This window comes from Myxocyprinus asiaticus, chromosome 21 (assembly GCF_019703515.2).
Source record: "Myxocyprinus asiaticus isolate MX2 ecotype Aquarium Trade chromosome 21, UBuf_Myxa_2, whole genome shotgun sequence".
NCBI classification, from domain to species: domain Eukaryota; kingdom Metazoa; phylum Chordata; class Actinopteri; order Cypriniformes; family Catostomidae; genus Myxocyprinus; species Myxocyprinus asiaticus.
In genome coordinates this window covers 24,781,956-24,809,341 of record NC_059364.1, presented here as the reverse complement: position 1 = coordinate 24,809,341, position 27,386 = coordinate 24,781,956, and the positions used below count along the sequence as shown (strand labels likewise).

Here is a 27,386-nt window from a genome sequence, read left to right as displayed (position 1 = left end):
ATACATTTCAAAAGTAACTCTCCCAACCCTGTCCACAAGCAGAGGACAGAAGAAGAATTTAAAATAAATTAAGTTTAAAAATAAAATAATTTCTTTTGAGTTTATGGGTCTATTTTTGTGGGTTTAGGCCATCATTGTTCATATGTCAGATTCAGATCTTTGCTCATGATCTATTATCTAATATTACATATGTATTACAATCTATATTCATTTATATTCTCCATATATTTTTAAAGTATTTAGGCATCACAGTACAATAATGTAATAATATTAAAATGTGTACAGCAGAGAAGCAGGGTTGCCCCTCATTAACCCAAAATGGAAAATTCGAAAAGAGTTAAAAATGTGACGTGTGATGAGAAAAAGAGAAGTTAGTAAGGTTTAAATGTCTGAGGGATGAACCAACCCATGCCTTTCATCTGCAAACATGTCTGGCCTAAGTGGACCTCTTGTGCTTTTTTGTTTGATCACCGTTCTCTGTTGGGCAGATTGTAAGTTCAATAATTTTTCTCATGTATTTCAATTATGGAGAAATTTTTTATGAACAGTTATTTAGGTTCAAATCAAGCTTTTTTCTTTCTTTCTTTTTTATTTTATTTTTTATTTTTTTAATGTATTTTAAGCAGCCGAAAAATATCCAATCAACTATGTGCAAATCATCTAAAAAAGATTATCATTTGCAGCCTGCATTTACATAATGAACCATCCATGTGCAGAGTTTTTCATGCAAAGTTCATTTGTCTTTAAGGTAGCCACTCTCAACAGGATGATATAGCACCCCTTGAAGTGAAATTTCATTCTTTGGACTTCAGAAATGTCTTACACTGGAAACACCCACATATGGCTGCCAACAGCCTGAAATATTTTGTGCAGTATAAAATGTAAGTTTAAAAAATTCAGAGTTCATGTCATTTTTATGGACAATTGCAATACTGTTACCCCAGTCTTAATTAAGTTAGTAACCAAGATTAAAATAACTTGGTAATATCACTATATCTGCACCTGATTCTAGTTTCTAGAAGAATCTGTCATATCATGGTACCCATGAAACTGTGCAGATATGTTCACACTGGTGGCTTCTCCTTATTTTTCAGATATGGAGACAAAGATTGGACTAACTCTGAACACTGTCAAGGCATCAAAATGCTCCAGTGTGACTTAAGTCAGGTGACATCAGATCCCAGAGAATGGTACTACGCCAGGGTCTGTTCCCTCTCCCCTAAAGGCCCCTCATCATGGGTCATTAGCCCCAGATTTCACCCTCAGTGGGATAGTGAGTAACTACTTAATCATTTTAATTCTAAAAATGTTTTAATTAAAAATTCAGAAAAGCAGACATCAAAAATTATCCTCCATACACATATTTCTGTGTTACGGTTGAATTTGCTACAGAGGTGCCAGTCAGAGAGGAGGAAAGATTACACAACGGACTTTGTGAAAGCCATAACGGAGAGAACAATGGATTTTACTGTAGATTTCTGTGGAACTTGGAGACTAATAACTTCCTTTAAATCACAGCCAGTTTCAGCCCACCACGGATAAAGCCGAGAGTGACAGGACAAATCATTTTGGTCCAGATCAGACCTCCAAGAACTCCACTGCGAGGACAGAGGGGCAAAAGGATACAAGTGACAAAACTGCAGAAACTGATATTCAGGATATACCTAACGCACAACGATGTAGAAGAGGTAAAAAAAAAAAAAAAAAAAAAAAATTAAAAAAAAGACCAAGCTGCCAAAATCCAATTGTCACATCTAGATGTGTTTTTGCTCATGTTATGTGTTAATGTCTTTTATTTTTAAAAGTAGTTCCATGTCATGTTATTTCCTGTTTCCCTGTGATGTCATGCGATTCCCTGTTTCCATGTCAAGTCATGTGATCATCCTGTTTCCCTCATGTTCATTGTGTCTGTTTCCCATTGGTTCATAGTCTTGTTATTGGTTCTATCATGTCATTGCTCTATGCTCATTGTCTTGTTATCTTGTTTAGAGTTCTGTTTGTTCAATGGTTTATGTTTCCCATGTGCATGTATTTAAGTCTCATGTTTCCATTGTGTCAGTGTCAGGTATTGTGTTTATGTCATGTTGTTTGGAAGTCAAAAGTCAAGTCAAAAGTCAAGTCATAAACTGCACTTGGGTTCTACACTTCTTCATCTGCCTGTCATTGCCAGCATCGTTACACCAATGTAATTAGGTCATGCTCCATATATTATGGTCCAGTGTTATTAGTGTTTTGTAGTTTCAGTTTAGTTATTTATTTATTTATTTATTTTTTAGTTTTAGTATTTTTTTATTTATTTATTTATTTATTTATTTATTTTTATTTGTATGGCTGCCAAGGCTGAGTGTTTAATGGTGTAATTTAAAAAGTCTAACATTACATTTTCCAGGGCAGTCTTGTGTTACCTCTATCTAGTGGTATTTTCATGTGGATTGTAAATGTTGCACATTTTATTTATAATATAGGGTGAATATGGCTAAAGTGATAAAGGACTTTTAAGCTTGATCCACACTGTATCCATATGTATTTCCTTAAATGATTATAAGTCTTTACTAAACTAACGTTTAGGGAGTACACAATTAAAGGAATAGTTCACCCAAAAATGAAAATTCTCTCATTTCCTCACCCTCATGCCATCCCAGATGTGAATGACTTTCTTTTTTCTGCTGAACACATTAACATTTTTAAAAGAATATTTAAACTCTGTAGGTCTATACAATGCAAGTCAATAGGGGCCAAAACTTTGAAGCTCCAAAAAGCACATAAAGGTGGCATAAAAGTAATGCATACGACTCCAGTGGTTACAGTAAATTCATGTCTTTAGAAGAGATATGATAAGTGTGGGTGAGAAACAGATCAAAATTTAAGTCCTTTTTACTGTAAATATTGACATCAGCAGTCTCCTTGGCAATCATAATTTCAAGCTCGATTCTATTTCCCTGCACCATCTAGCACACTGCGAGTTCTACTAGTAAGTTTTACTGAGCTTGAAATCATGATCGTTCATGTAAACTGCAATTGCAAGATGTACAGTGAAAAAGTTCACTTCAGAAGACGGATTAAACCACACATGGATTACTTTTATCCTGCCTTTATGTGCTTTTTGGAGCTTCAAGGTTTTGGACCCTGTTGACTTGCATTGTATAGACCTACAGAGTTTAAATATTCTTTTAAAAATGTTAATGTATTCAGCAGAAAAAAGAAAGTCATTCACATCTGGGATGGCATGAGGGTGAATAAATGATGAGACTTTCTTTTGTGGGTCAACTTTCCCTTAATCTTTTTTGAGGTTTTAAATTGATGATTTTATTTTGGGATGTGTGGCAGAGCTCATTTCATGACCACTGGTGGGAAAAGCAATGGTAAAGAAAATGAGAGAAATTTGAGGTAAATCTTAAGGTTGTAAAAAATTAAAAGATACCTTAATGTTAAAATGTGAAAGTGTATAAGAAAATATAAAAATTAATTCCAAAAACTTTGTAGATATTTCCAAGAGAATTATTTTTCACGCTATCCCACTTTACCAGTACTGCTTTAAAAAAAATCTGGGATTTGTTTAAAAGAGGGTCTTCAAATTTTTGACTAAGGCAGAAGACATCCTAAGCTTTCTTCAAAGGTATAATGTAAGGTTATGTGGCATTTGGATCATAATTCAAATGTCAAGAAAAGATCAATTTCCAGTAGTGTCCCACTTTGCCCATGTTCACCCTAGTATATCAAAAACTTTAACTAAAATGAATTCGAGATAATTTTTATTTGGAGTTATGAAAAGTATTTTATTTACGTTTTTTCCAATAATTTCATTTTATTTTAATGAACAAAAATGATTTTTGTTAGTTTTCGTTAACTATAATAACACTGTTATGGTCTTATATATTTATTATTAATTATTATATAAAGTATTTATTTTTATTATACACTCACTAAGCACTTAGGAACACCTGTACACCTACTTATTCATGCATTTATCTAATCAGCCAATCATGTGGCAGCAGTGCAATGTATAAAATCCTGCATATATGGGTCAGGAGCTTCAGTTAATGTTCACATCAACCATCAGAATGGGGAAAAAAATTTGATCTCAGTGATTTCGACCATGACATGATTGTTGGTGCCAGGCAGGCTGGTTTGTGTATTTCTGTAACTGCTGATCTCCTGGGATTTTCACACACAACAGTCTCTAGAGTTTATTCAGAATGGTGCCAAAAACAAATAAATATCCAGTGAATTGCAGTTCTGTGGACGGAAATGCCTTGTTGATAAGAGAGGTCAACGGAGAATGGCCAGAGTGGTTTGAGCTGACAGCAAGGTTACGGTAACTCAGATAACCACTCTGTACAATTGTAGTGAGCAGAATGAACAACACGTCGAACTATGAGGCAGACGGGCTACAACAGCAGAAGACTACGTCGGGCACTTTATTAGGAGCATAGTGTTTCATAGTGTATATTTATTATATATGTTATGAAAGAGTACAGAGTTTTGAAGAGACAAATGGAAGGGCTTTTGCCTTTTTTTGACAGTTACGAACCATAATTTGTTACTTGCTGGTTGGTTGTAGGTGGTACCAGGGGCAGGGACATTCTCATTCTAGAGAGCATTTGATTGGACAAAAATGTGTGTTGTGAAGCATGAGTCAGCATGATTTTTCTCTGTTTTCCTGGAAATTTGAATGTTTGCTGCAAGTGAATTTTGGCAAAGTTTAGAATTACGCTAGCCAGTGGCGGAGCTAGGGTATTATAATCCTCAAATACAATATAGGTTTCCTCTATTTACACCTTGGAGTCACCATTACCATTTTTTTCAAACAGGAAGTCCTTGAAACTGACAGTTGTTCAAAGGAGCTTGTGATCCAGGGGCTGCGTCCCAAAACCACCTACTGCCTCCATGCTGTGTCCGTAATTCCTCTCACAGGCCGCAAGAGTTTACGGAGTTCCAGCACCTGTATCAGCACTCATTGAGGGCCAGGGAGTCTCCCACAGGTGAGCCTTACGTAACTCTTGGTATTGTTTCATTGGTATGGGGAACACCTGAGATGAGCTCATGGTGTCGATGACAAGTTCCCGCCTTTGTGCTTCTCCAAGTTGCCTCCCAGACAAAATGAGCTTAGACATGCTAGTTGTCATCTGAGACAGAGATTGCACCCTTGAGACACTCATATCAAGTTCCAACCACCTTAGACTAAAATTAGTGATTGTGAACTTTCTGAGAATGTTGAGACTTCTTTTGTATTCTCCATCTCCATATTCAAGACGTACCTTTATTTTTAGAACATTCAGATTATTTCTGGTACCGACAGTAGTGATTGTAACATTTATCTGTTTACCTTCTTTTTATCTGCCTGCAGGGAGAAGATGCTCCTGGACCATTGTTAAACACATACACACACACACTACAAATTGAAATGTCTGCAAATTCTCAAAAAGGTCATATTTACTACAAAACCGATGCCTTGCCTTAGTGTTAGGTAAGGGATAATTCACCCAAAAATTTAAATTCTGTCATTATTTGACCCTCTTGTTCAAATTCATGACTTTCGTCCTAGGAAAAAGAAAGATGTTAGGCAAAATAAAGTTAGGTGAACTATCCTTTTAAGGTTAACGACTACTGAAAATAAATGCATGAACAAATGCAGTGATGTTTTACAAGGCAGAAAACTGAAAACTTTTTTTTTACCCAATGCTCCAACATACCAAATGTACAACAAATGAAAGAGAGATGATATAGCACATGACAGAAGAATAAAGCTGAAACAAATCATGAAAGAAAATTGTGAGAAGACCAAAACTTAAATGTTGTATAAAGGATTTATTGGTCACTTGTGTACAGTAAAATAGTAGAATTTGATATAAATGCGATGCTTGTGGGCTCAGCCCTTTTTTTCTTTGAGCCCTCCTGGAGCAAATCACCAGTTTGGTGAAGCATCACCAGTCTATCTCTGAATAGAACAGCTTTAAACATTAAATTGGTCACATGGGTAAAACATTGAATAAAAACAGCTCTCTTTACACAGCGCAGACACTAAAAAGCAAAAACTATTTGCAGTGCATGTATACCATGTAACAATTTTTCTAATCCTTCTTGCACTCCACACAGAAACCATGTTCCCCAAAACAGTATGGGCAACTTTAACTTTGGTGAACACAAAATCTTCTTATTTCCAAACTCCACAGAAGATTTTCTGTCTTTCACAGTCCAAATGAAACGGCTTATAATTGTTGATCTCTGTAGTTTTCCCATTTCAGGAGAAATGATTGTGCTTATACAATAACACCAGATGAATCCTTCAAAAACAAGCGTCATATTATTGTTCATCTAAAAATTAATGATCATTGCAAGACATAAAAAAGAGGCACCACAATCTCTCTCGAGTCCACTGAGTCCTAATGTGCAGTTGTATATCTAAACTAGCAAAACATTAATCCAGTCCTGGGATAAAACAAAGTTTCAATACCTTAAGATAACAGCATAAATGTAATGAGCAACCATCTTTACATGATTCAAAATGAAAAACTCCAGTGCTACACTTTAACAAAATTTGTTCTTCAAAACACATCACCACACGATGGTTGTTGCTGAACAGGAGAAAATGCTGGACAGTGTGAAAACCTGACACTTTATGAAAAAGCACATTTACTCTGAATTGTATATAGTAAATTACAGCAGATAATTACTTGTACCTACTAGAAAAGATATTTTCAATACTGTATATGGGTAGTCATTTCTCAAATATCCATTCCAACAAACGAGTTCTAATACTTTTCCACTTGACACCAAATAACCTCAAAATAACTTTTAATTTGTTCAGTTAAGCATTTTTTTTTTTAAATCATTCTTCACATCTTTAATTCTTTAGGAGGATCTTTTAAATGTCACAAACAAAACTGAAAAACAAGATTCTGTGCTAAATTTAACAACAGGCAATGAAAAAAAAACATTCAGTCTTCTCAACAGTATAATGACTGAGAGTACAGTTAAAATATAAAGATTGACAGTCAAAAGACCATTTTGGATTTATGGCTGCAGCCTTAAATTACTAAGATACAGTACAGGTAAGAGTTTAACATGCAAAGATACAACAAATCATGATTTAACAGTCAATTACGCTGATAAACATTCTATTTTGAAGTTTTACTGAACCCTTTGCAGTGTAAACTTTAATAGCATTCTGGCATCTGAATGAAATTATTGGTGTATCAAAAGTGGAATGTGATATTTAACACATCAGAATGATGGAAATCGTAGCTTAAATACTCTTTTCAATATTGTTTTCATTCACTTTTCATTAAATGGCAGTAGAATAACAATGTGATTTCCATACTGTATACAAAGTATTCAAAGACAGTGCCTCCCCCAACTGAGTTGATCAACAACACTGGATTCATGCCTAAATTAATTATAGGAATGCAACCTATACTGTAGATATACAAAACAGGCATGTACACTCCTGGCAGACATAAATACATAAATCTGCATTAAATTAATGGTAAAAATGTCACAAGGTGCATGTAATTCATCCAGAAATTCAATGTGTCAAGTCAATGAAGTGGGTATCCAACACAGCGTTAAGAAGACAATTTCCATCAAATAAAGTGGACAACTGCATGGTTCAGGAATCAGATTCAATGGTTCAGCAATCAGTTTCAAACAGGTCATTACAGACAAACCTTCCAAATGCAAGGTCATGTATTTGTGTACGACAAATGAGCTATTATGATATGGAAGTGAATTCTGAGTTGATCTATTTGCTGTTTGGAGCAAAACATCTGTTAATTAGCTATGCCATTTCATCAGATCACTAATAGTAACTCTTTTCCAACATCTATATAATATTTATATAAACACTGTAGGCCCTGCTCATGTCTTTCATGTGAAATTATGTGACAGAGACTAAAATGCCTGAATACTTTCAATATCAGTAGTTTCTAAAATAATCTGAGATATTGTTCATCAGGGTAAAAAGTGTATGATCCAAGTCCTTGCGTAAAAACGACACACCAGCAATCCTAAAGAAAATTCACTGGAATGTTGATCATTCACTTCAAATATGTCACTTCATATTAAATTACATATAAAAGTTAACAGAATATAAATAAAAAGTACCATAGAATAACTCCAGCAGCAATGGCTCAAATATAGATCAAAGGCCATGATGTTAAACTTTTTGAAAAAACAAAACCAAACGCAGACATATTAAAGACAAAAGTAAGATTTTCCTCCAGGAAAAAAAGGCAGCTTAATTCAGGATAAAAACTCTTTCTCCAGTTCGAAGACAGAGGGTCGGCTTGGACCGCTCTGTATTCGACAGAGGGGAACAGTACAGTCTCGTTTCTGACTCTCTGTGTCCATGTCCAACAAAGAGCAGCCCATTTTGACCTCTGTGGGGAGGACAATGTCCAAGTTTTGAGCACTCTTCTCCCCAGAATATTGCCCGAGGGAATAGCTCTTGTTGCGACTCTTTAGAAGACCCCAGGTGTGAGATTTGCCTCTAAGGGAAAGCGGTCTAGGTCTGGAAACTGATTCAGTGTGAGCTTGCTCCTCTTGAGCAGGCTCTCTGTCAGGCTTCTTTCTTAAGAATGAAGAAGTGGTAGAGGAATCAGCTGGGCTGTTCTGGGAGTTACTGCTGCCATTAACTAAAGGAAAGAGTGTTACAATATTAATAAATAAAATCTGCATACATAGTCAGTATTAACCAACAAACACCACCAGTCAAATATTTGGACACACCTCATCAATCTTTATTAGTACTATTTTTCCACATTTTAGAGTAATAGTAAAGTCATCAAAACAATGAAATAACACAAATGGGAATTATGTAGTGACCTAAAACTGTTAAATCAGAGGTGTCTTATATTTTAGCTCCAAAAAAGTTCTCTCCTTTGCCTAGATACATTTTTCACACTCTGGGCATTCAACTAACTTCATGGGCTGGGTGATTTTTTTCGATTAATTCGAATTTACGTTGTGACACGATTTATTTATTTTTTAAATTGAGGAATCGGGGTTTTGCAGAAAAATATCAGAAAACGCTATACTTAGATCTGTTGTCAATCCACCAAAGGCTGAATAAGGAAGAAAAAAAAATGTTCAGAGTGCTTGGCTTGATGCTGCTCCCGATCTGATCAGCTGCACGTGTGTGCGCTTCAAATGAACCTAAGTTAACAACATGGAGACATACACCGATCAGCCACAACCTTAAAACCACCTGCCTAATATTGTGTAGGTCCTCCTTGTGCCACCAAAACAACACCAACCCGCATCTCAGAATAGCATTCTGAGAGACTATTCTTCTCACCACAATTGTACAGAGCGGTTATCTGAGTTACCATAGACTTTGTCGGTTCGAACCAGTCTGGCCATTCTCTGTTGACCTCTCTCATCAACAAGGCATTTCTGTCCACAGAACTGCCACACACTGGATGTTTTTTGTTTATGGCACCATTCGGAGTAAATTCTAGAGACTGTTGTGCGTGAAAACCCCAGGAGATCAGCAGTTACAGAAATACTCAAACCAGCCCGTCTGGCACGAACAATCATCCATGCGATTATCTAATCAGCCAATTGTGTGGCAGCAGTGCAGTGTAGAAATGGGTCAGGAGCTTCAGTTAATGTTCACATCAACCATCAGAATGCGGAAAAATTTGATCTCAGTGATTTGGACCATGGCATGATTGTTGATGTTTGAGTATTTCTGTAACTGCTGATCTCCTGGGATTTTCAAGCACAACATTCTCTAGAATTTACTCAGAATGGTGCCAAAAACAAAAAACATCCAGTGAGCATCAGTTCTGCGAATGGAAACGCCTTGTTGATGAGAGAGGTCAACAGAGAATGGCCAAACTGGTTCAAACTAACAAAGTCCACGGTAACTCAGATGACTGTGCTGTACAGTTGTGGTGAGAAGAATAGTCTCTCAGAATGCTATTCTGAGATGCAGGTTGGCGCTGTTTTGGCAGCATGAGGGGGACTTACACAATATTAGGCAGGTGGTTTTAATGTTGTGGCTGATCAGTGTATATAAAAGACACCTGTAATATTTCCAGAGCGACTGTACAATGTGATAGTAGCTCAACTTTGTCCATCATGCACGTATACACCGGCTTAAGACCTTAACTGGCCTCAGTGTTGTGCGCATGTTGATGGATGAGCTGCTTTCTTTTCTTTAAATACCCATAATAAAGTGTTAGTTACATGACAGTTACCAGCGCTTTATCTCAAATCACATGTAAAGGCTATAAGTGGGAAAATCGAACATCTACCTGTCCTTCTGTAACCATGATAATTCAGATAGATCGCTAATTATTTCTTTGTTCTGTGACATGTTTCAATTGTTTGATACAAAATGAGTACTTTCAAGATAAACTTGATTTTTAGATAACTTAATAGATAGACTTTGTTTAGCAGTTTTCTTATTTTATACTACTACTTCTGAACATCTGGGTTTATTAGATTTTAATTTATTTTACATTGACACTGTTAACAATTTCCTGTGTGGTGCAGATTTTTTTTTTTTGGGTGCATTTTTCTTGCACATCTATAATGAAAATAACTTTGATTTCTCTAAACAGGTTGCTTTGCAAAGAACATGTTATTTGAATCATGTTTTAGTTGAGAACATTTAAAAGTTGATAAATCGAATCAAGAATAGTCTTAAAATAAAAAAAAAAAAATAAAAAATAGATTTTAATTTTTTGCAATGTGCCCAATCCTAAGTAAAACCTCAAAATGTCTGGGTGCTTTTGTTTTCAAAAGAAACATTAAATCATGCCACCACTCCACACTTTAATCCAACCCCCTAAATAAAAATAAAAATAAAAAAACATAACACTCACTGGTTTGACACACAGCAGGACTGGACTTCTTTCTTCTAAGCCTGGAGTTGGATCCAAAATTATGATCTTTTAAGGGGGTTGTGGGGATAACTTCACTTCTCACAGTGGTTATCACACTGTTCTGATCTGTCTGGGAATTGGGCGGAGAATCTTTCACTGGACCATACCCAGAAGAGACCACAAAATCTGACTGCAGGAGGCACTTGGTGGAGTTACACTCTGAAATCGATGACATGGCGAGCAGGTTTACAGGCCCTGCGGTGATCTCATCCTTGCGTGAGCGGCCACTAGGGGGGCTGGTGCTGCGGCGGAAGCGAGTAGCACGCTGAAATAGGCCCTCTCGTTTTTTTTTATCCTCACGTGGTTCTGGTTCCTCGCTGGCAGGGGCCTTACAGACCTCTCGCAGGTCAAAGCCGAATGCGACGGACGCCAGGATGGAGGCGCAGCCGTAGAGAACACAGTCAATGCGGCGGCGTGTGGCGGCACGCTTTAGGCTGTTTGTGGGTGTGTGCAGCGGTGTGGTGCTGGTGGAACTGGTGGATGTTGTTGAGTCCTCCTGGCTGTCACCTCCACCTCCTCCACCCAGCCCCTGGCTCTCCCCCTGCTCATCTTTCCACATAGGTAGATCAATATACACCTGGTTGGGGAACTTGAGTTGCTTTGGTTTGTTGTCGGATCTATCAGAAGAGCATATTTCATCTTTACCGGTTCCTGGAACAAATATAGTTTTAATTAATTAAGATGCTGAGATGCTTTAGCCCATAATAATAAATGTTGTGCTCAAGCAAAAAACTTAACTCAGTTCAGCTAAAGCAGAGAGTTGCATTTTATTGGCTTTAAGTAACTTGGCTTTTGAACATTTAAATCTAAGAAATAGGTGTTTCAGACAACTTTGTTACATGATTAAAAAAAGTAAATGGAAGAGAAGTCTTTCTTACATACCCTGCTCTGCAAATAAGGCAGCTAATGGAACAGATTTCTGGGCTTTCAGAAGACTAGTGGACCAGGGACTGCTTCCATCTGAGAGAGGTCGAACTCTGAAGACAGTTACATAAAACAATATTTCTCCACAAAGACAATCTTGTTTGACATCAAGAAAATAAATAATAATAAACAATTAAAAAAACACGCTTAAACCTTTCAGCACAATTTCCCCTTTCCTTCGTCTGAACGGAGCTTGGTCCCCATGTGCGCCCCTTCTTCTTAAACCCTTTTTTAACATCTTCAAACTCCTCAGGTTTGTAATTGGTGCTTCGACCCCATGTCCTATTACTCTCGTCCAGGGTCACTATTGATAAAGAAGATAAACAGAATTTGAAACAGAATTGCTCATTCTAATCTAATGAAAACGTTCTCCAAATGACACAAGTCACAGTGGCCAATATCAGTTACATCACAGGCTGAGATTCAATCTATTAGTCTAGCAGAGCAGCAAAAGCCTTTTAGAAACAGGACAATCAATGCAACCTCCACCACCCAGCGATATACAGATGGAATCATCACAGGTGAAAGTGTTAGAAAATGACAATAATTTCCTAAAACTGTTAATATAACTTTAGTAAGAACATTGGGTTGACCTAAAATGAGCTTTACATTATATATTAAACATTTTAAAAGTAATTTTTTACACTTTAGAAGATGTTCTCGTTATTTGAAATGGCAAGCTACTGATGCAACCAATTACATTTAGTTGATTCGACAAAGCTTGGCAGCACCAGTCCAAGGTCTACCAAAATGTCCTTGATCCCAAAAATCAGTCAAAGCAAAATGACACACCATCATTAGAACTTAATAAGCATTAAGCAATAAGTTATGACTTAGGCAACAAACAAAAAGAGATGCTGTGAAGCCAAAGCCATAGTGATTAGGAATCACACCAACACATAGTGGATGGGGTGATTTTTGTCCCACAGGACTATAGGGTCCTTGCCTTTTTTCTTAAACCCACTAGGTGGTTTACATTCGCTTGTGATATCCACATCTTGGTGATACACAAACATACTGTCCCTTCGGCTACGGTCACCTGGGTGGCTCACTAATGGGAAACAAATATGTTATACATGTTTGACAAACACTATGGATGTCACTAAGACCTGAATTCATGAACTTCCACTTTGAGCTTAGAAAAATGCTGACAGACAGATAGACAGACAGAGATAGATAGATAAAGTTGAAGTCAGAAGTTTACATACACTTAAGCTGAAGTCATTAAACTCGTTTTTTAACCACTCCACAGATTTCATATTAGCAAACTATACTTTTGGCAAGTCATTTAAGAACTCTACTTTGTGCATGACAAGTAATTTTTCCAACAATTGTTTACAGACAGATTGTTTCACTTTTAACTGACTATATCACAATTCCAGTGGGTCAGAAGTTTACATACACCAAGTTAACTGTGCCTTTAAGTAGCTTGGAAAATTCCAGAAAATTATGTCAAACCTTTAGGCTAAGTATAAGTAGTAGTATTTGGCTAAGGTGTATGTAAATTTCTGACTTCAACTGTAAATAGATTAATGGATTCTTTTCATTAGTTTGTTAGAATCAGTGTTTATCAACCAAATATCAAGATTGGCCCATAATATATCTTCTCTGTTTGCCAGTAACAACACAGTGAAAACCATGTATTAAAGGCAGTCACACTTCCTTGGTACATGATTTCTTTTAACAGTATTGAAACTGGCAAACTTTTAAACAGAGAAGATATATTATTCGTCTGCTGATATATGCTGATATTTGGTAGATTAACAGTGATGCTAACAAACTTATATTATTGCCATAAATTACATATTTTTTATACTTCTGTAATTGCTTGATATTCCAAAATGAGAAAGGGAATTCTGTGAATTTCTCATATGGAAAAATGCAGTGACTGACTGAAGCTAGAGAGTACGGCTGGGTATTGATATGGATTTCCCAATTCGATTCCGATTCACAAGCTCTCAATTAGATTCCGATTTCGATATCAATTCATATGCGTATATTTCAGTTATAATGTCCATTTTGCTTACAAATGAAAGAAATTCTTAAATTCTGTTTTGATGAAGAAAGAAGCTCAGATACATCTTGGATGGCCTGAGGGTGAGTAAATTATTAGCAAATTTTCATTTTGGGGTAAACTGTTTCTTTGGAAAACAGTTTTGGAAAAATCTAAGATTCAATCCAAACACAAATGCGGTATGGCGTGTAAGAGAGGAAGCACTTACACTGGATGGCACGGAGCCGGGGGATAAGTGTAGGGCTGCTGGGGGGGCTGGAGTTGGTGCTGTTAAGGCTTCTCCTCTTGTCCATAGTGGGCGAAGCCTGAACTGTGATCTTATGCTGAAAATCTGTTGCACACAAAAAGGTAACACATTAGTACTGCTAATTAAAAATACTTTGAATTGACTGATCAGATCAATTTTTCCCCATAAGACATTCGTTCTAAGCTATGAACTCAATAGATTTTGGCTCTAGGGAGGGGTCAGGATGGTCGACTAGTCATCCAACAACTGACAAGTCAATTAGTGAGGCTGACTGCTGTATTTTTGAATATATGTTTTTTTTTTTAGCATGCTGTGCTTTAGCTGTTCAAAAGTTTGCACAGTAAAACCCTTTGCAGAGTAAACAGATGCAAAAAGTTGCTTCCATAAATGTATCCCTTTTAAAGCACCCATGGTTGCAACCATGGACATTCACATGGACATCTTTGGCCATTGTGTCACATTTCGTCATTCAGGCAACCTACCGTCAAATCGATTTTGAAAAGTTTTGCACATCACTTGTTAGCGCACTGATTAGTTCACTTGTCTAGCTCTAACCTGAGGGTAAGCTGATGCGGTTTCCATCTTTGAGCTTCAGACGGCTGCGCTTGAACTTGCCCTTCCGTTTCTTAACATTGGGCTTGTCCTTGTTGAGTTGGAAGATGAGGATGTTGAGCTCTCGTTCAAGCACGTTAATTTCTCGTTCGGCCAGTTGCTGTTCCCTCCTCTTCAAAAGCTCTTCATGAGACTTCTGCTGAAGGGCTGCTCGCGTCAGCTCCTCCTCCCGAGAACGGAGCTCCTGTTGGTGTGTGAAGAACATTTACTATCAAGTGCATTCAGTAAGAATGTATTTATACAATATGTTTGAAAATATGACTAAAGTTTTTTTATGTACAGAATCATTTTGTAAGGAACCAACTGGACTGTTCTCTTGCTGGTGATTTATTGCCCTATCGACTCCATGAGCAAAAGGACATCAATGGTAAGAATGGCAGTCTCACTTCCTTTGGCCTTGGAGGACAGATCTCAGATTCCTCCCTCTAAATGGCTGATTTCAGATCAGCTTTTGTTCTTGGTTTTACCCTTGAGCCCCACAAACATGACAATAATGCAAGACCTGTGAGTGAGTTATCCACACAGTAGAGGCAAGCACAGTAAATTGCTACAGTAAATTAGCAGACAAGAAAGTCTGATGCCTTTTCTACTCTACTAACCAATCAAAATGTGTACAATGAAGCGAACCATGAATATTTTGACATTTTATTAGCTTTCTGTGAACTAGGAAATGCTCTATTTTTGCATCTCATCAACAGAGTAGTCCAAATGTATAATGCAAAAAACCCAGACAGAATTGTTAAGCATTATTCAAAACAGTTTCTGCTCTCATGGAGTAAAGCCATTTGGCCTAATCTCTTGTGAATAACTTCATAAGAAGCTTTGAGGCCAAGAAACACACTTGGGCAGATGATTTGGATTACAATTTAAATTAACAAATAAAGAAATTGTTTATTTACTAGTCAGTAAAAGTTCATTTGATACAGCACGAAAAAAGGAAGATAATTTTGTGTCAGAACAGTCCTGTACCTAAAACAGTGGTGAAATTCACTGATTTTTAAATGGCACACAAAGTCAAGATTGCCACTTGTAGTTTTAGCTCACTTGCAGGAAAAGGCATTCTTGATCAAGCAATGACAAATCCTTTTCAACATAACAAGCAGCTAAGACCAGAAGCAGCTTATATTAACGTTGTTAAATACCACAGCCTCATTTATTGCTAATAGTTTGTTTTGTTAAGCGGATCAGTTCAACCAAACATAGTTACTCAGGCCAAATCTAAATCATATCTGATAAGAACAGGTATGGGCACTGCAGGATGAACAATGCAAGGCTTTCATAACAAAAACAAAACTTGAGAAAATGACTACCAGTAATAGAAAATGTAAAGAAAAGGTTACATTGTCATTGGTTTTGTAAATAACTGTAGTGGGTACTTTTTGTCCCAAAGCAACTTGCAATACTCTAAATTCAGGTATAGGCCCCAGGCAAAACCGAAGTAATTTGTTTTGATCAAGGGCATAAGGGTGACATTTCATCTCTTCAGTTCTCCAGTTAATGTGTTGCTATCTTGGATTAACCTTTTCTGTTACCAGCCAGGAGCCTTAACACCGAGGCTATTAAACTCCTATCATTGTTTTGCTTAACAATAATGGCTTGGTCACGATTTCATTGATTAAACAAAGTTACACAGCACACTAACAAACTCTCAACTGGCCTTAAAAAAAAAAAAACTCAAGACACTAAATAGTCATTTAAATCTTGGAATATTATCAATGGAAACTCACAGTCATCGCAAAATGAGAGGAGCCACCGACCTTTTCTTTAGTGCGTAGCTCATCAAACATCTCTTGGATCTCCACTCTCCAGTCCTCTTGCATTGAGTGGAAGGAGTCCTGCGGCATAGTGGCCAATACAGCCTCCTCTATGGCAGTCAGTTGCTCTAAGATGGTGGCAAAGGATGGACGGATATGGGGATCCTGCTCCCAGCATTCTATAAAAACAAAATGTTAGAACTCATATAGCTGTAAATAAACAATCACTTAGACCCATTTTAATTAATTGTTGAATTTATTCATAGTGTGTTTGGTCCATCTAATTAGAAATCTTTGTAAAAAAGGTGATGCTAAAATGTCAGAAAATCTCAGTCGATGGTAATGGCAGTGTTGTGGCGTTGTTATGCAGAATAATATATAAACATTGGGACAAAACAAATTGTCAACTAATAGCAGACCTACCCTCCATGAGCTTGGCGAAGGGCTCAGGACAGGTAGATGGAATGGGAAGGGTTAATTTGTTGACAGCCACACCATAGGCAACTGCCAGACCATCAATGCCACGATAAGGGACCTCTCCAGTCAATAATTCCCAAAGGAGGACTCCATAACTGTATAGAGGAAAAAAACAGATTAGGGAACAAATGGATTGAATTTTCCTAATGGTGCACCATGAGTTTGTACTAATCACACCACAATATCACACTAATGGGCTTTATGAACTCAACAGTGATTGTGTACTCCTGCTACAGTATTAAAGGAATAGTTCATCCAAAAATGAAAATTGTAATAACTTATGTTAAAACAATGCAAGTTAATTTAAAACAAGCTTCTCTCGTGCCTCATAAACATTTTCACAGAAAAATTACTTTTACATTTTCGGTTCTCATCAAAAGCTATCCTATGTTCGGGGAGAAGGGTTTTAGTTTCATAAAATGTGATTCCACATTTTCTGTTATGTCTGTTTGGCTTGTTGTATGGAATCAATAAAAATTGTTAATAACAATGAAGACTTGAGATATAACATACACGTTGCATTGACTACTTTTATGATACTTTTGTGTCCTTTCTTTAATCTTCAAAGTGAGGCACTATCTACTGCTATTGTAATTGCCAAGACATTAGTTAAAACATTTAGAATGGTTTAGAGCGGAAGAGGGGTGAGTAAATTTTGACAGAATTATCATTTTTGGATGAACTATTCCTTTTACCAGGTTGGCTCCTTAGACGTTCCTAAAACAAGTGTGCATATGGCCCACTGATTTCTTTATGTGATAATTACTTGAGTTCCCTTTTGTCACCTCACACCAAGTGAAACCAACTGTATGGTGGCATGTAGTAAGCAATGTCTGAGCAAAGCAATTAGAAAAATTGACAAATGAGCTACAAGGAATAGTTAACCAAAAAATTATGGCTATGTTTTCAGAAAAGCTTGACATTCCATGGTCACAATGCACTGCTGTTGAATGGTAATGATTACCTCCAAACATCACTCCCTTTGGAAAACAGGGAGGACTTGATGACTTCTGGAGCCATCCAGGAATAAGTTCCAGCCGCACTCATTTTGGTCGTTTTGTGCCACTCTCGAGCCAGGCCAAAGTCAGTAATCTTCAGTGTTTTTCGACCAATGTCATCATTTTCGATTTTTTCAAGTAACAAAACTAAAGAGAACAGAGACAAGAAAAATGTTCAACCTTTAATTCACTTCTACATACTAGTGCAAAATGAAATATCAGTGATTTTATTGAAGCCTAAAATTATAAGGCAAAATCTGAATATACCATACACGTTAATTGATTGAAAATTACGGGGGGAGACCGGCCTGTTCTGATCAGCCATTCTATGGTATGATGGGAATGTTCTGTACGCAAGAGCCTTAGCCTTTGAGCATTTTCATCAATGAACAACATTACAGGAACGCAAAGAGAGCGCACATATTACCACTCTTTTATCATTAAATGGAATCTTCAAGGACACATGCCTAGATGAAGAACTCAGAGTGACATACAAGTTGCTCTAATTTACAATACAGTCTTGTACCACATGACAAATAACATGAGAATGTAGGCCAGCTTGCTTTGAAGCCAGGAACCTCTTGAAGTCAGGAGTAGTATTATTTCACACCAGTTCTGTCCAGTTCAGTTCAGTATGTAATAAAAAGGAGGCCCTCAGTTGACAGAGGACAACTAGATGCCTGTTTATTTTGACCTTGACTCCCTTACCATTACAACCTGAGGGAGTAACTGAGCCCTTTTATCTGTGGACATGTTTCTTTAAAAACTTTTTAACTTTCCCATACTTTCCTCATTTATAGTAATCATCCAGCTTACATTGGACAGTACTGACCTTGACTACACTCCCAGTTTATTTACTTGTTACAGTGCAAGACATTTAGAATAACTGTAACATTTATTTGTATTACTGTAACTGTTCAGTAGTAGAACACCACCGCTGAAAAGAATTTGTTTCTTTTTGAATGCTGAACACTGAGAATAAAAAGAACTGGGAGCCATGTCTCATTTTAAACAAGAGATAAAAGATTTGCTTCTTAGTGAGTTTTCATGAAAAATATTTTCTGTTCACAAAACATTCATTTAAGGACGTCAAAATTGGGATTCCATTTCGAACAGGTTTGACCTGTTTGATGCTTTCATGTGAATCTCAGCTATTGGTTTTTATGCACTATTAGGTTGCTTTCTATTAAGTAACTATGCTGTTGGCATTTGCACTGACAGTTTAAAATGTATGAAATAATAAAAAGAAAAAACCTTTCCAAACATCCAAAACCTACTACAAAACCAGTCAACATTATGGCTCAGAGTTTTGATATTGGACACATTTCAGTAAACCGTGTGCAACAAAGTTTGTTTTGATTATAAATAGGGGTGCGTGGGCCTGGGTAGCTCAGTGGTAAAAGACGCTGTCTACCACCCCTGGAGTTCGCTAGTTCAAATCCCAGGGCATGCTGAGTGACTCCAGCCAGGTCTCCTGAGCAACCAAATTGGCCCGGTTGCTAGGGAGGGTAGAGTCACATGGGGTAACCTCCTCGCTGTCGCTATAATGTGGTTTGTTCTCGGTGGGGCACGTGGTGAGTTGAGCGTGGTTGCCGCGGTGGATGGCGTGAAGCCTCCACACACACTATGTCTCTGTGGCAACGTGCTCAACAAGCCACGTGATAAGATGCGTGGATTGATGGTCTCAGACGCGGAGGCAACTGAGGTTCGTCCTCCACCACCCACACTGAGGCGAATCACTACGCGACCACGAGGACTTAAAAGCGCATTGGGAATTGGGCATTCCAAATTGGGAGAAAAAGGGGAGAAAATAAAAAAATGATAAATAAATAAATTAAAATAAATATGGGTGGGCAAAAATAACGATTTTCCGATGCATTGCAATCTTCATTTAATTCTATGTGCAACCCTCTACTACAATGAGAGGAAATCACTCGCATTTGCAAACAAATTAAGCGCTATGCGACTAAAATGTATATATTTGGCAACTGGCTGGTAAATGTTTAGATTTCATTCACCAGTGATTGTGAAGTATAGTGAAGTATACAGCAGCAAGATCCTTTCAGTGTGATGAGGGTAAAAGTTGTTCCATGTAATGTGTGTGTGTCTAAAGACAAGATCCACGTAACCTATTTGACACTGAATGTCTCTTTTATTACTCTTTCTGTTCTCTACAATGGGTTGTTGATAAAAATAAATAAATAAATATTTAATTCTAATCAATTCTAATTCTAATAAAACTCAAGTGTGACCAAAATAATAATAATAATAATAATAAAATGAATAAAATATCATTAGTAAAATTTATATTTTCTTAATGTACCTAGTTAGAAGGTCCCCTGTATAATTAACAGCATCAGCTGGGAGAGAATTTGTTTCATATGTAAGCAAAAGGGACATTATAACTGAAATACACCCATATGAATCAATATCGAATCGAAATTGAATCAAGAGCTTGAGAATCAGATTTGAATCGGGAAATCTGTATCAATACCCAGCCCTAATTATAAATGTTAGAATGTAACACTCACACTTATGATTTTTGCAACTCATGGAACCAATAAGTAAAGTTTGAGAAGAAATTAAGCCTAACACAGTCTTAGGCAAAATTGACCTGGTCCGACTTGGTCGAGAAGAGTTCTGCAAACAACGCTATGACCCTAAATTATTTGTTTAAATAATAATTGAAAACTAATAGAACTTCAAAAAAATCTTGCTCTGTTTTACCACCATTATTCTTTCTTGGCTCAATTTTCAATGATAACAATTTTATGGGGCAGAAAATCACCTTTAGGTTCTGATAACCGTTGCCTGTAGTGTTCACCACGGCCCTATCCCTATCACTCCAACAAGGCCATTGTCCTCTAGACTGTCAGTCTGAGTGTGTGCATTCTGGAGAGCATGCATGCTTGAGATTCCTTAACGTTTCATTTCATGTGCCCAAAATTGCTAAACTAAAGTGAGTTCTGAAGTGTGGCATGAGGCCAAGTTTCACAGGGACTTCTGGCTACAGTTTTGCAATATTCTATACCCCCAATCAGGGGAAGCTCCCTGTCTTGGAGAGAAAATAGCGGCTATTGAGGAGATTAAAAATAATGAAAATAAGCCTTTCAAGCCTAGGAGTCGGGGCATTCTCGGGTTGGCAGTCACCTAGCAACCAGTGCTTGACCATTCCATTGTGCAAACTTATGTTAAGCTTTTGCCCCCTCGTTAGCGACATTCCTTTAAGTGAGGTATTAAAAGAGTAGGCCACAAAAACATAATTTCACTCACTATTTGCTATATCTGAAAGATAATCATTGATCAGCTAGGCAAGAGTGGATACAAAGCAAATTGCTTAAAAAAGGTTTTATTTTATTTCCCAAGGGTAAACCTTTTTTTAAAAAGAGTAATATTTGACTGTTTGTGCCTCTCTAAAAATGTACTCTCCACCTTTAACCTGAAAACAATGTATCACAACTTCAATGGGCAACTGAACACAGCAGAAAAGGTCTGGCTCATGAAGAGTGCTGTCCTGAGTGCAGCCATGAGCAAACACACGTAATTTTTTTCAATTAAGGTCAGCAAGCTTCCAGTGTTGTTTGTCACAATCCTGTGGAGAGGTGAACAAACTGAGTTGCGTTAACAGTAGATCTGCCATGCTGCACGGGGGCAGGGTGCCACATTGCATCTATTGTTGATAGTGGAATGCTGCCTTTTTTCAGTTCTGGAAATACTCTGCTAATTTTGGAAATGGCACAGTTATAATGATGATCATGTACAGTACATTTTAGAAAGAGCAATATTAGAAACAACTTGTTAAATAATATTTAATGAAACCAAATGGATTAAATGTCATCAACTGATCATCTTTTCAAAGCCTACTATAATTTAAGTTCAGAGATATTTTTTTTTAGATTTTCAATTGTATTGTGTATCTGTGAGTATTTTTCAGACCGGCCAATGTTACAAAATGACTCTTTTTACATTTACAAACTTACACTGAGTTTGAACGCAACATTTGAAATGCCATTTGTTGGTATTAGATTAACAAATGTGGTGTTCTTGAGGCAGATAAGAGCAAGGGCCTTTCCCAACTGCATCTATGAATAAGAAACACAATACTACAATCTCAGTCATGTAGCAAACCCTGAAGGTATAGCATTTGCCTTAAAGAAAGGGCATATGCTTTGTTTTAATATATTTCATGGTTAAAAGACTGAAAATTACAGTCTACAAGAAAACAAACCACAAGAAATCAAGAAAACAAAACTACAGCTTGTGTGGGATATGAGGGGCCAAAAATAATACATAAAATTACAAACTGTCTAGGCCTAATAACTGCCATAACCTTTGTTGTATCATTCTACTATTTTGGTAGTACTGACACAGATTTTAGTAGGACTTGGTCAGAGATTAGAGCAGAAATGGGCTACTTCTATTAAACGAATGGGAGAAATTGGAACGCTCAACAAAAAGCTCTAGCGCCTAACGGTCAATGGATGTAGAAAGGAAGTCCCGCCTTACAGTTAAAAGAGCCAATCACCTTTTAGATACAGACATCTCCTGTCAATCAAACTAGAACATGCATGAAATGTGGTATAAATATATGCAGCAAATCATGCTGTGTAACATACATTTTCCATTAAAAACCTTTTATATTCAGTCTTGGTGCTTCTTTTAGAAGACTTTTTTTTTCAAGCCAGTGTTTTCTGAACCTAGTTAGCAGACAGTTTCTCAAGCAGGATGCCAGCTGTTCAAACTGTAACCTCTAATTTCACAACCTGCTAAGAGTCACACTCATTCAGAAACCTAACAGCCATAATTCCCACAGTTCCTTTGAAAGGCTAGAGGAGAGGCTGTGCTTTTTCACTTATCAACTATGCAACACTAGACTAAGAAACTCTGCTGAAGCACACAACTTAAATCTACTGTTAAAGAGCAGGTGCTGTTTTCATATACTCTTTAGTCAGGGACAATTTGGGTATGAAAACATGCATCCCTAAATCTCTTGATGACTCTAGGGATGAGATTTATAAAGGTAATTCCCATTTAGTGGTTCAGCATTTTGGCATGTAAACACACATTATGATGGCTGAATGATACAGCAGCCTTTTATTTAGGGATTAGCAAAAATCCACTCGTGCCAGGTTGTATACCCAGACTATTTTTACTCAATGGGCATTTGTTGTAAGAAATCATACTTAATTCTGACTCCAACTAAGCAAAGAATTGCCATAAAATATTTAATGTTTGCCTCACAGCCTTGGTACTCTGAGATGGGGTAATGCTGCAGTTGCCAGAAGGACCTGGACAGATCATGTGTCTTTTAACATGAACTACAAAGGCTGCATTCAATCTCAGAGCATCCATCAATTTTATAGCTTTCTTCTGGTGTTAGATTTCACTAGCTATTGGTTTCCTTTGAATATGTCAGATTAGATAGATGGATGGATGGATGGATAGATAGATGGATGGAAAGATAGATAGATGCCTACTTATTTATTTGTATTGCCATATCAGCATAACTGGCTATTTTCATGGCAAGATCAAGGTAGTTTTAAAAGGTAATATACACTATATAGTATATAATACAGTTATATACACAATTAACATTATATAAGACCTTTCATTTCAATATTTCATAAAAAAATTAAAAAATAAAATTCCCTGGTGAGACATTTTTGAAAACATCCACTAAAAACTTTGAGTAAAACATTGCCTAGTAGCATTAAAAGTAGGACATTCCAGTAATATTTGTTTTATAGACAGTAGTGTCTGATATATGTCTACTAGACAGACAGACAGATGTCTACTAGACAGACAAATAGATAGATATCAACTACACAGACAGACGTCTACTAGACAGACAGACAGACAGACGTCTACTAGACAGACAGACAAATAGATAGATATCAACTACACAGACAGACGTCTACTAGACAGACAGATGTCTACTAGACAGACAGACAAATAGATAGATGTCAACTAGACAGACAGACAGATAGATGTCTACTAGACAGACAGACAGATAGATGTCTACTAGACAGACAGACAGATAGATAGCTTCAGGTTATCATGATAAAGGTTAAAAGTTTCATATGATATTCCCCCGTATTTTCTTGTCTGGGAATGCCTAAAGAACACGTACTTTCTGTTCCCCTCCTTTCTGGTACAACCACAGGCTTATAAGGGAAAGGTTGATGTGCTGTGTGCTGATGATAAGGTTTGTAAACGAGGGTGGAGATTAATGATTAACGTGCTAATTGCGAAAGGAAATACCTTTGTGTCAACCTGTTTCAACCCGAGTGTTTTCTGCACTAAAGTAAATACCTGCAATTCTTCGTAAAGATAAGGAGCCTATCAATGACTCAGGAATGTATGATCGTTTTCTTACTGTTGCTGGACTTCAGATCTCGATGAATAATGGGAACTACAGCCTCCTCGTGGAGATATTGCATGCCTCTGGCGATCTGGACGGCCCAGTTCACAAGGATATGAGGGGGGATCCTCCTGCCCGTCAAGGCGCGGTTCAGAGTCCCTCCTCGGGCATATTCCATGACTAAACACAGGTTCGGCTCATCCAAACACACCCCCTCCAGTTTAATAATGTTAGGGTGTTGCAGCATTGAGAAAAGTTTGGCTTCTTGCTTAACACTGTCTGCAGTTGCTTTAATGTCCTCGTCGGGGTCCTGCCGAGCGGCCTTCATCGCGACCTCCTGCTCTTTCCAAGTCCCCCGGTAAACTTTGCCAAAACCACCAACGCCGATTATTTCTTCTAAAACTAGTTCAGAAAAAGGTATCTGAACAGGGGCGGACGGGTCACTGACCCGATTCCCAACCGAGCCACCGGCAGGAAGTCTATAAATGGCTGGTTGGTACGTAACATAATTTGATGGGAAGATGCCCACGCGACGGTTAATTTTCCCAGTCCACCACCCTTCGTCTCCCGAGATAGCAGCGTCCTTAGACAGGACCTCCACCACGTCTCCGCGCCGCAGGCTGAGCTCGTCCTCACCGCTGGCCTCATAGTCAAAAACTGCAGTCCAGAGCGAACGGGGACACACGGGAGCAGAATGAGCCCAAGCCCCCGAGTTGGACGACTCCGTCCAGACATGGTCTTCGAGGCTCAGGCGCCCCTCACCGTTTGAGAAAACGGCCTGGGGAACATCCATGTCTCTGTGCCTGCAGGAGCACCATAAGGTGCCCTGATGTCAAATCGAAGTAAAACTAGTCCAATTGTTGTATTCCCTTCTGACACATCCACACACAAAGTTCCTAACAAATTCCGGGTCACTTTATATCAAATCAACGTCTCGTTAATGGCGAGCTGCTCAGGTTAAGTCCTGCTTAACAGAGGTTAAGAGACCCACTGCTTTGTTTCCACGTAAACCAGCCAACCAATCTGGGAGTGCAAAGTGTCTCCGAAGCTCGGACATCAACATTAGCCAGAGTACTTTCTAAACGAACGCTCCCCGTTTTAAACATAATCTTTAGAGTAAAAGCTACAATATCAGTTCAAGTCCGCTCTTAAGTCTGTTTTATTCTTGTAAAAAAAAAAAAAAAAACTCCAGGAAGAAAAAAAAACATTCCCCACTGGCCGTCATGAGAGAGTTTTCAAGCCGTGAGCAACAGGTGCAAAAGTACCTGCTCATCCCAGGCGAATGAATCAAGCTAAATATCCGTACGTTTATTTCACCACCGAAAACTCTTTAAATGAATAAAGTACGCTATTAACGTACTTGTCTACAAGTACAAAAACACACGGTTCGCGTGAGTTGAACACAGCAGGCTGAGCCATGCTAACGCGCTAGCTCGCCTGACTCCGTCTCTCTCTCTCTCTGTGTCTGTGTCTGTGTCTGTCTCTGTCTCTGTCTCTCTCTCTCTCTCTCCCCGAAGTTCACAAAACTAGTTTCTGCGGCTCCCAAAATTCTCCCGTCGTCAAGGACACGTAGCGCGCGCACACACACACACACACCAGGAAACGCTTCCCGGAGTCACTCTCGCACGCGCTTCAATCAACCGCCAGTATTCCAAAATTGATGGTCTTTTCCCCCGCGCGTGGTTCCACAAGACTTCTTTAGAGCAGCAAAACTTTGCTCAGGAAGCCCACAGCTTCACCGCCATCACTCCTCCGCTCCTCCAACTCGACTGACCCGAGAGGAGAGCAGGAAAAAGTGGAAATGGATTGGCTAGCGAAGCTCACGTGACAATTATGCGTGCGTGCTAAACAAAAGTGGGAACTTTCCTTTCAGTCTGCGATGTTATGTTGTCAAGATTAATAACTATGGGGCCGTCTGGGGAAAAAACAAGTCTCTTTAGTTTACAATTTATTACATGCAGCATATAATACGATTAGGCTACATTGTTACTAGGCAGATTTGTTACACTTTTAAAACATTGTTAGCATTAGAAAAGGTTCTTTATTGTTTATACACCTGCTGCAGGATTGCAAATTAGCAAAATAATTTTTAAAATTATTGATAAAATGCTGTATTAGGTTATTAGGAGTAGACCTAAAACTTTTAGGTTACCAACTTACTCAATGACAATGCAGAAGATACACAGGTCTCTATATATAATTCTATTGTGTGTGTGTGTGTGTATATATATATATATATATATATATATATATATATATATATATATATATATATATATATACAGGGTTGGGAAGGTTACTTTTGAAATGTATTCCACTACAGATTACAGAATACATGCTGTAAAATGTAATTTGTAACATATTCGTTAGATTACTCAAGGTCAGTAACGTATTCTAAATACTTTGGATTACTTCTTCAGCACTGGTAGATTTTTTCACTTGTTTTGACTATAAAAACTCTGCCAGTACAGTAAGACAAAATACACATGTTAAAAATACATTCTCTGAAAAACCTAAATATCTTATGCAGTGTTGTTTCTAAACAAGATAAATCAAACTGATCTTGTTTTAAGGTTTTTTAGATATTTTTACAGGAAAACAATACAAGAATTATTATCAAGAATATGATTTTTGCACTAATATCAAAGGTCTTACTAGAAAAAAAGAAATTATGATCTAATGTGAATTTTCTTGATAAAAAAATATGATCGTGCCTGGTAACGTGCACGTAAAATGGCTAGAAATAGCATTTTAGCTTAGTGTAAAGCTGACAATTTACACAAGGTTTATTTCTATTTCTTCTGCTCCAAACTTACTTCAAACTTACTTCTCTGTCTGCTCGTATGAATGTAACACATCATAAGAAAGTGTTTCACCGCTGTTCAAATGCACTTTGGATCGCATCATTTATATGTAGAAATGTTTTCCATCTGAAAGGACTAAATATTAAATGAAACAAATGACAATAAAATGCAAAGTAATCTCTTCAGTAATCAAAATACTTTTGAATGTAACTGTATTCTAATTACCAATGATTTAAATTGTAACTGTAGTGGAATACAGTTACTTATATTTTGTATTTTAAATACGTAATTCTGTTACATGTA

The 27,386-nt window shown here is 37.5% G+C and overlaps 3 protein-coding genes across 4 annotated transcripts in view; 2 read left to right on the top strand and 1 right to left on the bottom strand.

Moving 5' to 3' along the window:
• The first annotated feature begins 423 nt into the window (after positions 1-423).
• il22ra2 (interleukin 22 receptor, alpha 2) lies at positions 424-8,201 on the top strand. Its single transcript, XM_051647642.1, has 6 exons — positions 424-491; positions 749-881; positions 1,095-1,273; positions 1,519-1,688; positions 4,812-4,982; positions 5,348-8,201. Exons 1-5 carry the CDS (start codon positions 428-430, stop codon positions 4,959-4,961), a joined length of 696 nt encoding a protein of 231 aa, XP_051503602.1. The 5' UTR covers positions 424-427; the 3' UTR covers positions 4,962-4,982; positions 5,348-8,201.
• Positions 5,789-26,045, bottom strand: map3k21 (mitogen-activated protein kinase kinase kinase 21). 2 transcript variants are annotated; one of them, XM_051647580.1, is made up of 11 exons: positions 24,295-26,045; positions 17,885-18,065; positions 16,867-17,015; positions 16,447-16,622; positions 14,633-14,873; positions 14,039-14,161; positions 12,763-12,867; positions 11,970-12,120; positions 11,775-11,869; positions 10,833-11,543; positions 5,789-8,633 (listed from the first exon to the last, which is right to left on the bottom strand). In XM_051647580.1, exons 1-11 carry the CDS (start codon positions 25,070-25,072, stop codon positions 8,242-8,244), a joined length of 3,102 nt encoding a protein of 1,033 aa, XP_051503540.1. In that variant the 5' UTR covers positions 25,073-26,045; the 3' UTR covers positions 5,789-8,241. The 2 variants fall into 2 exon arrangements, with proteins under 2 accessions (XP_051503540.1, XP_051503541.1); XM_051647581.1 differs by lacking the exon at positions 12,763-12,867.
• The window catches only part of LOC127411796 (pecanex-like protein 2), a 44,148-nt gene continuing 41,087 nt past the window's right edge, over positions 24,326-27,386 (top strand). The window contains exon 1 of the mRNA XM_051647576.1: positions 24,326-24,469. The gene's annotated coding sequence lies outside the window, so the exon portion shown is untranslated. The remainder of the gene's footprint in view (positions 24,470-27,386) is intronic.